The sequence below is a fragment of the Sinocyclocheilus anshuiensis genome, unplaced genomic scaffold, assembly GCF_001515605.1.
Source record: "Sinocyclocheilus anshuiensis isolate Anshui unplaced genomic scaffold, SAMN03320099.WGS_v1.1 scaffold38, whole genome shotgun sequence".
NCBI classification, from domain to species: Eukaryota; Metazoa; Chordata; class Actinopteri; order Cypriniformes; family Cyprinidae; genus Sinocyclocheilus; species Sinocyclocheilus anshuiensis.
The window spans coordinates 1024497-1037958 of NW_015544213.1; the positions used below are offsets into that span (position 1 = coordinate 1024497).

Below are 13462 nucleotides of genomic sequence, written 5' to 3' on the forward strand. Positions count from 1 at the left end.
TCTGTCTGTCTGTCTGTCTGTCTGTTTGTCTGTCTGTCTGTCTGTCTGTCTGTACTGGGCTGTTAATCAAACACATTAGTCTTTAATCTATGCAAACTGATATGAGATGCCTGAGGAGCCCATAATTAGCTCATTAGTAGTGGTATTTCTATTAATTAACATCTACATATCGTTAAAACCTGTTAAGTATGCTGATGCCGTAGAGGGATGCAGACATGTGAATCTGGCCCCGGTCGGTAGCGGATACTTTTCTGAGGAATACATTACAGTTGCCGTGGGTTCAGGTATTCATCAGCTTCAAGTCAGACGGGTCATTCATTCTGCGGCTATAAAAGGCATCATTATACAGCCCTAAATACACCATTTGAAAAACATTTCTCACATTTTAGCTTTGCTCCATTTGGGATCATCTGATGATTTGTTCATTGATGCACCGATATCACTATCTCGGCATCACCTTAATTAAACATCGAGACATATCTCCTAATTAAGACCTTTTTCAAGCCTTTTCAATGTCCTCCTGGAAGAAAAGGCCTGTTTTTCTTGCCCGTCTCCTCCCCAGCATTTTTCTGCCGCCTCCATAGAGTTTAATTGAATGCTCATATAGTGCGTTTGCTGTAGGTGAGCTGGGCGGGACAAAAGGCAGGGCAGACGAGGGGATGAAAAGGATGTCGCCAGCTTGAGAAGCCTTTCTACAAATGCACTCATTAACAGATGAAGGATCTACGCTCTGCATATTCCTCTAATTCACGCCACAACAGGTGCAAATCAAAAAAGGATTGTGATATGACTCTTTGACCCTGTTTGTTGGTACTACACTCTCAAAGGGCTGTTTTCTTCTTTATATGTTTGTATGCGCGTGCAGGGTCTTTGTGTGAGTGGAGATTTTTCATTGTGAAGTATCCTTAGAGACTGCTGTGCATTGTTCAAATACATAAGTGTAACTGATGTACTGCATGAATTCAGTAATATGTATGTTCATACATTTTTGAAGGGAAGTAGGATGTTTCATACAATGAAGTCAGGAAGCAGACGGCTCCTTATGAAGCCCAAAAATATAGTATCAAAGAAGATCCAAGAATAAAGCATCTCCCGCTTTCCATGCAACTTGGAATAAAAGGTTGAGCAAGACGGTGGACTGATAAAATCAAGCAGGGAATCTTTCCATAGAATAAAACAAGTACATTGAAATGTCAAAGACAGAAAATTAGATTTCTGGAGAAAATGTGATTTGTGTGCTTGCCAATGCTAGGGTGTTTTGGGTTGTTAGTTACTAAGGTTTTTAGTGCATTTCTATGTGGTTTCTAGGATGTCCCTATATGTGCTTGATTATTGGGCAAGTCGAGTTTCTATGATTTTCTGGTCTTTAGGTATGGCTCAGGTTTAGTTTTATTGTAAATATCATAAGTTCATAAGTCCAAAATGTAATAGCACACCTCTCCCCAACAGGCAATGTGATTGTAGCTATCATTCATGTTTGTAGCACAAATGTTTGGGAAGAGTGCTGATATTTAATACTTCAGTTTAGGGGTTTAGAAAATGTGCCTTACCAAACACCACTAATTAGTGAGCATCTCAGATTTTGTATTTTTCCACTTTGATTTTGATTTAAATTTGTTTTAAATTCAACTTTAAATATGAATGAATGAATTAATTAAAAATATACCTGCTATAACTACATTATCTTCCCTCCTTTTATTTATTTGGACATTTTATTCTTATTATAGTAAAGAGAGAAGAGGATAAGAGGGAGGAATGAGAATGGGAAATTTGTCATTTAAAAAAAAAACTTGCTAAAATTAATTCATTTCTCTTTTATGAAATTTTAATTTATTATTAATCTGGAGGAAGTTGAAAAGCACTGTATTCTTCCACTACAGTGACTTTATATTGAGGAGGACTACAGGAAAGCAAACACGTCAGACAAACTGATTGTCATTAAAGTATGTGGCACATTCTGGAAGTCATTTATTTTTCCTTCCCATTGTTAAAATGATTCATCTCTAGCTGAAAGAATGTTGCAACACAAGAAAGTTCCTTTTTAGAATGCTGTTGATTTCCCACGTATATTGAGGACTGTTCCCTCAAGGTCGAACAGGAAAAATAGTGCCCCTCAAGAGGCTCCAAATGCTTGATTAAATTACATCTTATATATAAAGGCAAGCAAAGCGTTTTCAGTTTCTATATATTGTTAGCATCCACGTACATCTCAACAGATCTATTAGTGTTCAGAGTAAAGTGCTAGAAAGTAATAGTGAAAATGTACATCTGAAGTAATTTATTATTGTTCAGTACATCTTGTTCCTTTATATATGTGACCCTGGAGCACAAAACCAGTCTTAAGTCGCTTGGGTATATTTGTAGCTATAGCCAAAAAAACATTGTATGGGTCAAAATGATAGATTTTTCTTTTATGCCAAAAATCATTAGGATATTAAGTAAAGATCATGTTCCATGAAGATATTTTGTAAATTTCCTACTGTAAATATATCAAAACTTAATTTTTGATTAGTACTATGCATTGCTAAGAACTTCATTTCGACAACTTTAAAGGTGATTTTCTCAATATTTTTGATTTTTTTGCACCCTCAGATTCCAGGTTTTTAAAATAGTTGTATCTCGACCAAATATTGTCCGATCCTAACAAACCATACATTAATGGAAAGCTTATTTATTCAGCTTTCAGCTGATGTATAAATCTCAATTTCGAAAAATTGACACTTAAGACTGGTTTTGTGGTCCAGGGTCACATTTGTCCTAATCCAATTATTTTAAAGTAGCCTTTTATTTTTAGGTGGAAGTCTAGGACAAGTGTTCTTTAAAAAAAAATGCATTGCTGCATTACTTCTAAACGTTGTCTTAATATTTCTGGGAGATATTTGTCTCGGCACATCTCGACCGCCCCATTGAAAAGAACCCCGTCACACCTGGCCATATTCGCCCAGACATCACATGTCTTGCCTTCACTGAACCTCATCTGGGCTGCCATAGAGACACGGGACATCCTCACAAAAGAGACACTGACACAGGCCAGTGAGGCATAGGGCCGTAACAAAGAGACAAGGGGGATGGGGAACGTTCATTTAGCTTGACATACACAGTCAAAATGCAATATCAAAAAGCTACACAGAGCAACAACAAAAACCCTCATGTGATTGCCAAAACCCTGCACTGCATCAAATTCAGTCAGCTGCAAATGATATGATCTTCTAGGAGGATGTTTGCATATTAGGTTTCAATAATGTTTTTACCTACTTTATTTGGGAGCTTTTGTTCCCATATCCTTTGCTTCTTGATGCCAAGGCATGAGCGTGGAGGAACATATTCATTTGATTTCACCTATTTGACACTTTTATTCCATTTGCATCAAGTGGCCCTCAATGGGCATCTCACCTCCCGCTCTAATTAAAATGATGTTATGAATAGACTCCTTTCACTCCACCCAGCTAATAGATAAACGTGTAAAGACTCCATCTCCAATAGACCCTCTGTAGAATGGAGATCATACAGGGCAAAAGCAGGAGTAGAACCAGCTGGATGCTCAGTGTTTGCATATAGCGCATTTGGGTTCGCGCTGAGACGCTAACGACTGCATTTGCAATTATTTTTGCTTTAAAAAGAGGGATAAAATGGGGTGCACAAAGGAGGTTAAGCTGTTTTGGTCAACCTGATAACCATAAAGACACTGGGGAAACATTGTAAATGGAAAGTCAGAATGATAAAAGCAAACATACAAAACAATTAGCATTTTGACCAATTTTTTTGGATAGGTTAGTAGCTAAAATTAGGAATGTTTAAGTCTTAGTTGAACAACTAGGCTACATCTATTTTGTTTTATGACAAATCTAAGAGGATGTTTATATACATATATATATATATATATATATATATATACACCAAGGCCAAGGTTCTCATACAGAAACTGTTGAATGAAAGTATTTTTTTAAAGTTGTTTTTCAAATGTTTTACACTGATATTAATACAGTAGTTCTGTGATTCTTAATACCTCCACCTCCAAAAGATTTAACATTAATCATAGAGTGCATCAAGGTTGCCCAATTGAGGACGTAAATAAGACCTTTAAGCATATTCCTCATAGCCTCTTAAATCAAATAGGTGGCTTGAATTTATGTTACTGTAACGTGATTATAATATTTCTAAAATCCCCCTCAAATTATCCAAATTTCATCAGCAAGCTCTTCTTGCTTTGAAAAAATTGTCACAAATTCTCACAATTTCTCTCCTCACACTCCCTTCATTTAGAATAATGGCAATATAACTGTTTCAAATAAATCTTAATTTTTTAACAAATTGGTATAACAGAGACATTAATCATCTTATAAAAATGTTTGACAATTCTGGGAATCTTTTAACTTATGAACAATTCATGTCTATTCACAGTTTCCCTGTACAGTTTAGGGAATTTAATTCAGTTATTTTTATTAATTCAGACTTATTCAGCTTGTCAAAAGTCAAAAATGGTCAAAAATTTGCTATAATTCTCTATCTGTGACAAACCCAAAATTAATTTTAGAAGGTGTTGAACTAACTGAGAAAAAAAATGCATTGACAAACATATTTGTAATATTTTCCAAAGACAAAATAAAATATCTTCTTTCTAGAGGAAACTTTTTGGAAGTCTATAATTGAGAATATTGACTGGAGATGGGCTTGGTTAATTCCCTTTCAATATTGTATTAATAATAAAATAAAAAAAGTACAAACGTATTTTTTCACTGTAAAGTCGTGAAACAGGTTCTGGGTGGAACTGGCAGAATTGATGTTTCATTTAATGAATATTAATTATTGTTTTACTTTAAAGGATGTTATTTTGTATTGTGAAAACAAAAGCAATAAAGATCTAGAATGTATTATTAGCCTTTTTATTGTAATGGCAAAATTTCATATACATAAGCAAAAATATATTAATTCATCTCCTATGTTAAAAATGTGTTTTGTATTGATTCTGATTGTTATACTTCAATAAGACATGCTGAAAATACTATTACATAATCTTCAATCTTCCCCCTGGTACTTCGTAATGTCTTCATATGTAAAACTTTACTGTTCACTATGCTTTGTTTGTTTTTATATGTTTATAATTTGTATTGTAATTATTTGTATGTTCATGTTCTTGTTCTCTGCAATAAAAAAAATGTTGAATGAAATTTTCTTTATATAAAGGTGTCTGCTGAAAGCATTAATTTATGTTGCAAAGAGAAGTAACAATTAAAAAGGACACAAACAAATCAACTCTCAAGACTGATTGGGGGGTAAATTATTCTCTCAGTTCTGCATTGGCATTGACACGACACAGAATTGCACACGGACATTTACTGTACATCTACTGTGCGTGACAGAAATGGATTGACGTCAGCCTTTGAAACTGAAGCAAGTGTCATTTGGGAGGATGACGGTCAAGAACCCTATGAACCCAAGAACAGGTAAAAGACATTCAGTGGCGCAAGATCATTATAATTACCATCTGTCTGTAAGGTAAATATTTTTGTCTATATGCACTTAAGATATTTATTTCGTTTTTGTCGAGCATCCAAATTAAATTGTATCATCATGTTTAAATTTAGAATTTATTATATGCATTAAATTCTCTGTCTGTCTGTCTGTCTGTAGGGCTGCAGGAGCTTCTCTTGTCAGGAAGCCCATGAGAGATTCCCCCACACATTTACCACCAATGAGAGAAATGCCCACAATGCTCTCCAAATACTGTTACAGCGGCCTGCTGCTCACTCCAGGTTAGGACACATGCAGTTGTGGAATTCTTGGGCTTCTTGTTAGTTAAAACCTTTGAAATGATAGACAGCCTTTGGCTGTGAAGAACTGTGGGGAAAAATGTGAAAGCCCAAAGAAAGTACAGGTAATTATTATAATCAGCACTTGGATGTCAGAACAATCAAAACAGATGTCACAGTTTGGTCTTGTTTTCCAGTCAAGTATATTGTTTTCCAACAATATTAAACAATATGAATTCATTTCCAACATTAATCAAACAAAAATTTGGGCTGTTGTGTGTTCAGGCAAGATGACGTAACACAATAAATCTGATTGCAAAACCTCATTCTCTACATCACTGAGTGTTTTGATAAGTATAAATATAAAAAAAAAATGTATGGGGTTCACGGGTTTTTCCCAGTAGGATGAGAACGTTTATATATTATCTGAAAAGAAGTCTTATTATTTTACACAATTTTGCTTCACAAGTTAATATTTTATTGCAAAACAAGCAAAAACTGCTGATCAAAAATACATATTTTTGGCATTTCCTTCTAGGTCCACTAAAAAATAATAGCTTTTTGGTGTACATTTATTTGTTTATTAAGCCAGTGCTTTATACAAAGGTATTTACAAATGAGGAAATGTACAATAATAAAATACCAAAAAAAATGTGTAAATGTAATGTTAGTGCTACCAGATTCAAATGGCTTTGATGTATTCAAATACATCATCTTCTAAAACAGCGATTATAATGCATGAAACTGCCAGAGTGCTTCTGAACAGGTTCATGATGCAGAGCCAGACATTAGTCTTCAATCTCCTGCACTACACTGCCCCTATGTGGACATAAAGCTAGCACCTAATACTACTCATGCAGAAGACATCATGATGCTTGTGGCATTAAGAGAGAGTCATGGGTGTCGCTAGGCCATTTTTAGGGGGGCCATAGGCTATAGCCTCCGAGAAACAGAGGACAAGGTGTGTGTTTATCGATATACTGTTATAATATATGCATCTGTGCAGTTCTTTGTCATAAATCCAGTTTACAAAATATCATGGGAGAGCAATAATCGGTTGGTTCCCCATCTACTGTAGCCTAAGTTTTCACTGCGTTCACCCCTCATCACACCACAGCTGTTTCCTCCAGCAAAAATGAAGCACATATGAACGCATACTTTATAAAACGATCATGTTGCTATTTTCATTAGAAAATTTAACTTTCAATATAATACATATTCCAAATGCATGTGGCAAAGAGGTTTGCATAAGCCTACTTCAGATAAGGAATACTAGAAATAAAAACAATAAAATTTTGTGTTTGTAGCCTACAGTAAACAGGTTGTGTGTGTGAAATCATGAAGACTTGAATTTGACATACTTTCCAGAAGGCCAACAATTCACTAAAAATATTTTTTTATGAAGTATTCTAATTTGTTGAGATGTCAATGATTGTCTTCTGGACAACTGTCAGATCAGCAGTCTTCCCCATGATTGTGTAGCCTAGTGAACCAAACTGAGAGACCATTTTGAAGGCTCAGGAAAACTTTGCAGGTGTTTTGAGTTGATTAGCTGATTGGCATGTCACCATATTCTAATTTGTTGAGATAGTGAATTGGTGGGTTTTTGTTAAATGTGAGCCAAATTCATCACAATTAAAAGAACCAAAGACTTAAACTACTTCAGTCTGTGTGCATTGAATTTATTTAATACACGAGTTTCACAATTTGAGCTGAATTACTGAAATAAATGAACTTTTCCACGACATTCTAATTTATTGAGATGCACCTGTACATATATATATATTTTTTAATGTTTTTTTTATTTTTTATTAGGCTATTATTATTATTATACCCTCACTGGGGGCTGAGCCCCCCTAAAATGAAAATCCTAGAATCGCCCCTGGAGAGAGTCATTAAATAGAAAACAAGAATTAGACAAAAAGATGGAGAACCAAAATTATTTAGCACTACTTCTCGCCATATGCCAAAATGTATGCAATTCAATTTTCATTTCACAAGATGTTAATCAATGGACTGGAGTGGTGTGGATTATTGTGATGTTATTATCAGCAGTTTGGACTCTCATTCTGACGGCACCCATTCACTGCAGAGGATCCATTGATGAGAAAGTGATGCAATACAAAAATTCTCCAAATCTGTTCCGGTGAAGAAACAAACTCAACTACATCTTGGATGGCCTGAGGGTAAGTAAATCTTCAGCAAATTTTCATTTTTGGTTGAACTATTCCTTTAAACCATACAGTCTGACAATGCACTCCGTTATTGGTCAAGACTTATGTTATGTGGCTATACAGAAACTGATTTAAAGGGATAGTTCACCCAAAAAGTTATCTGACAACCTGTTAACAAAGCCCTATTGGGAAATCTAGTCAAAAGCCTCCTCTGCAAACTGTACACAGTGATAAAGTTCCTTCATGGATGTGTTGCTACAGATGCTGTAAGGGCTTTTTCCTCTCAACCCTGAAATCTCAAGTGTTGAGGAAACACTTCTACTGCAGAGTTGATCCTGGCAATAACTTGTTAACTGAATACAATCCGCATGTGTGCCGCTTGTCATTGAGGCTCTCTGTCATTGAGGCTCTCTGTGTGAGCAATGAAAGCACAGCTTTATTTAATCATACATTTATTTAATCAAAAATACAGTAAAAACAGCAATATTCTGAAATAGTATTATCATTTTAGATAACTGTATTCTATTTGAATTTATATCAAAATGTAATTTATTCCTGTGATGCAAAGCTGAGGTTTCAGCATCATTACTCCAGTCTTCAGTGTCACATGATCCTTCAGAAATATAATGATTTGCTGCATTAGAAACATTTCTTATTATTATCAGAGTTGAAAAGAGTTGTGCTGCTTAATATTTGTGGAAACTGTGATTATTTTTTGATGAATAGAAAGTTCAAAAGAACAGCATTGACTTACTGTCACTTTTGATCAGTTTAATGCATCCTTGCTGAATAAAAGTATTAATTTCTTTCAAACAAACCAAAAAATCTTACAGACCCCAAACTTTTGAATGGTAGTGTTTCTGCAGTACATAGTATGCTATATTTTCTGCAGTATATAGTATGCTAATATTCAGTATGCATAGATATACATCTGTAAATAGCACAAATGCACATTCACAATTCTGTCTATTGGCTTTTTCTTTTTTTCTTATTTTATTACTATATTGTTATTTAAAATGTATTGTCTACTCTCTACTCTATTATTATTGTTTTTATTACCTTAAATTATATGTATGTCTGTGTTTGTACCTGTACTGGAAGCTCCTGACACCATGACGAATTCCTTGTGTGTGTAAACACACTTGGCAATAAAGCTCTTTCTGATATACATAATATATAATAAGCAAGTGACAAATATGCAGGTTTGCTGAAATGTGAAATATACAGTACAACAGAGCACACTGGTCTGTATCTCACAATGCATTGTGCTGAACTTGACCTTGCATTTCCACTGTGACAAATGAAACACAACAGACTTTAGTCAGACTTTAGATGCTGTATTTAATTCAACACAAATTAAACTGTGAGGGATAAAAGTGATGAGGCTGTACTGTGCATTTTAGTGCTGATCACAAAACATTTTTTCCCTTGATTTTTTCTGATATTGTAAAAAATAGACGTGACCTAGAATGTACGTCTGTCCCTCGTGGCCTCATTTTTATTCATGTCAAATTAAATAAAGCATCTACCATAAATAATAGTATACAGTTTTCAAACAGTAGAACACTAGTATCCTTCATGTCAAAATACTATTCAGTTAAATCAAATAAACCTTGCTAAATGCTACAACCACCGCTAGAGGAAATGGCTTCAGCTCTTTAGCGATACCTGCTGGTTGATTAGAAATGTAATGTTAAATTAGATTAAGTTGGCATGGAATTACCCAATAGATACAAAAACATCTTACATACACATAAACAGTCTGGGGTCAGTAAGCGTGATTAATTGATTAATTTTTTTATTAATACTTTTATTCAGCAGAGGTGCACTGAATTGATCAAAAGTGACAGTAAAGACATTTTGTTATAACATATTTCTTCTTCAAATTAAAACTGTTATTTTAAACGTTCTATCCATCAAAGAATTCTGGAAAAAAAATATATATCACAGTTTCCACAAAAATATTAAGCAGCACAACTGTTTTTAACATTGATAATAATAAGAAATGTTTCTTTAGCAGCAAATCAGCATATTAGAATGATTTCTGAAGGATCATGTGACACTGAAGACTGGAGGAATGATGCTAAAAATTCAGCTTTGCCATTACAGGAATAAATTACATTTAAAATATATTAAACTAAGTGAACAGTTATTTTAAATGGTAATAATATTTCACAATATTACTGTTTTTAGTGTGTTTTTAATTAAATAAATGCATCTTTAAAAAACCTTAAGTGGTCTGTGCAATGAATGATGGCTATATTCATGCTATAGTCATATGCTAAGAAAGAAACCTACAGATGTGAATTAAGATTTGAAAGCTGTTGTAAGAAGTGTCAATGATTATAAAAGCGTAAGAAGTAAATATGATTGTGACAGTAGTCAGTTAAGCACACATTACTGCACTAAACCCATCTCTCTCTCTCTCTCTCTCACACACGCGCACACACACACACACACACACACACACACACACACACACACACACAGTCATAATTACACAGGATCTGTTGATCTTTGTTCTGCCAGAGCTGCATATGGAGTCTCCCTGCCTAATGCAAAGTTCTGGTTAAACATTGTCCCAAAGTTTGCGTTCTGCCTTCTGTTGTTTTTACACTAAAGCCCAGGCAATCGTTGGAGGCATTATTGACTTTGTAATTAAACTATTTTAACATCAAGATTTTGTAATCATTACATTTCAAGCCATCTGTTCCTGTCCGAGGCCCGAAATGGATTTTCCCTTTGAGGAGATAAAGGCCAGCACAATTTGTCTTTACACACAGACAAATGCTGAAATCCTCATCTGAGCCGGGCGAGTTTGCACCAGCACCATACATACAAATTATGATGCAATTATATGATTTCAGCTGATCTGATTATGGATTTATTAGCATCCATCTGCTCAAAGACTAACAAAGCTGAATTTATAGAACCCAGGGATGAATAAACCACTCCTAGAGTCATAATATATGAACATCTTGTGGCCTTGATGCCTGGTTTTAGTCAACATAATTATCAACAATGTTAATTTAACAATGCAGAAATCAACTAATCTCTTCACATAAAGATCCACAATTGTGCTTCCAGTTTGAAATGCCCTTAACCCTTAATGCCCTTAATAATAATGAGTTATTATAGTTAACTGTGATTATACATTTGTGTAATTGAAATATGAAATAAAATAAAATAAAATAAATAAAAATGTAACATACAAAACAGAAATGAAATGAAAATCAGAAATGTTGCTTTGGCAACTAACTAAACTAAGGTTATGTCGAAGCACTAAAATTACAAACTGAAAAGAACAAAAACTAAAAATGAAGTAAAACTTAAGTAAAACCTAAATAGAGATAAATTAAACAAATAGTAATATAAAAAAAAACAATTAATAAAATGACAAAATCACATTAAAAATTTATTAAATATTAAACAAAACTCAAATGAAAACTGACAATATAAAATTAAGCTAAGTGAAAATATTAATAAACACTTTAACAGTATATAAATAAAACTATAATAACTCTGGTGTGAACAGGCCGTCATTATATCTGATTTGAAGATCTGCGTTAAAGGTCTGCTCTATTAATGTCCTTCTGCTGCTTTCATGCTCGTCTTTTTAATGTCTGCATTAGAAATGTACTTTATGGATAAATGCTTTTTCCAAGAAAGCTATCATTTGAAATCAAAGGCTGAACGTCTTTTGACTCTTTTGGTGGAAACATTTACAAAACAATATCAGATGGTCACAGTGTAGATGTATGTACAGGTGCATCTCAATAAATTAGAATGTCACGGAAAAGTTCATTTATTTCAGTAATTATTAAATAAAACATTTTGACCTCCAGAATAAAGAGAGTGAAAAGTTGTATATGTATTTTATTAGTATATACAAGAATGCCAAATCAAGAACAATGATGAAATGGTAATATATAATATACTACAAAACCTTAAAATAAAAGATATAATTGGGCCATTACCTGTCATAATCCTAACTGTTAGCACAAAGAAACATCAATTCAACAAATCAGTTAGCCTGTCTGCAATGCAAATGACAAAGAAAAATGTACTATAAGATATACAAATGAGCAAAAACATGTCTCACCTTCTGTGAGTACAGCAGAGATGTTGAATTACAGATAAGGTTTCAGTTAGGACGGCCCACCAGTTGACCCCATGAACACAGTATTAATGGGGGGCAAAGATGACACCATTTCTCTGATCTCTGTGGTCCCCTGGAGAGGCAGCAGTGCATTCTGGGAGTGATAAGGAGCAGGAGTTCCATACATGCAGGGTGTCGAGAGCACAAGACAGTAATGGAAGACATTTTAGGTAAAAATAGCCATGCATAAAGGCCTCGTTAAATATATAAGGGAGGCTGGGTCTAGTTGTCACACTATGTATAAGCAAATTCAGCTTTGATCACAGAAATAAATCACATTTTAAAATATATTCAAGTTATTTTAAATTGCAATAATGTTTCACAATATTACAGTTTTTACTGTATTTTTGAAAAAATAAATGCAGCCTCGGGAAGCATAAGAGACTTCTTTCTTTGATAATGCAAATACAATGACACATATAAAAAACTTGTGACAACTAGCCCCGGTCTCCCTTAGCTGTATTTCTGTCCTCACCTGCTGTGTGTGCGCCCATTGCAGACAGGTCAGTGTAGTAGGGTCTTGTTGTCTTCCTGCTCGTGTCATCTAGGATGTTGAGAGGGTCGTGCACTTCAGCATAGGCCGAGACAGAGCGAATGCTGCTCACGCTGCTGATAACTGACACATGCTGATCGATAAACGTGCCCATCCTCTGAGCGTCCACATACCCGCTGCTGTAATATCCTGACCAGGAGAAAGCCGAACATTAATGTTTCTAAAGAAGCATCGGAAAACAATTCATATTTACCTTTCTGAGCAGCATACTAACATAATTAAAATACATGATCAATCTCGTCCTTTGAGGTCAGTTTTTGGGCTTTGCAAATGTGTTACAGAGAAATCTATGGGGAAAGAACATATGGTAAATCACTTTTTTATTTAAATGTATTTATTTTATAGTTTTCCTTATTCATTTATGTAATTCCTTTTTGTCCTTTTTGCTACTTTTTTAATAGGAACAGTGAAGGAAGGACATGAATGATATATAGAATAGGGAAGAATAGAAATGTGACATGAGCTGGACTCAATCTTGCATTGCCCGCATAAGCACCAAAGCTCATTGGGCGCGCTAAATACTAGGACATGACTCAAATTTATTTCCTTTTATTATTTTATTTTATTTTATCTTTTAATTAACATTTTTAATTCAATTATTTAAAAATATATTATTAAAAATATATTTAAAAAAATATATATAATTATAATTATTTTAAATGTAATACTGTATTTATTACAGTAAAAACAGTATTTGAATATATTCTATTTGAATATATTTTAAAATGCAATTTATTCCTGTGATCCAAATCTGCATTTTCAGCATCATTCCTCCAGTCTTCAGTGTCACATGATGCTTCAGAAATCATTCTAATATACTGATTTG

The 13462-nt window shown here is 34.1% G+C and overlaps 1 protein-coding gene across 1 annotated transcript in view; it reads right to left on the reverse strand.

The window, feature by feature from the left end:
* Nucleotides 1–11905: 11905 nt before the first annotated feature.
* LOC107697139 (DNA-binding protein RFX6-like) overlaps nucleotides 11906–13462 on the reverse strand; it is a 10780-nt gene continuing 9223 nt past the window's right edge. The window contains exons 17-18 of the mRNA XM_016497791.1: nucleotides 12556–12765; nucleotides 11906–12251 (exon numbers count right to left, since the gene is read on the reverse strand). Coding sequence (XP_016353277.1) covers nucleotides 12073–12251; nucleotides 12556–12765 — 389 coding nt within the window. The 3' untranslated portion in view covers nucleotides 11906–12072. The remainder of the gene's footprint in view (nucleotides 12252–12555; nucleotides 12766–13462) is intronic.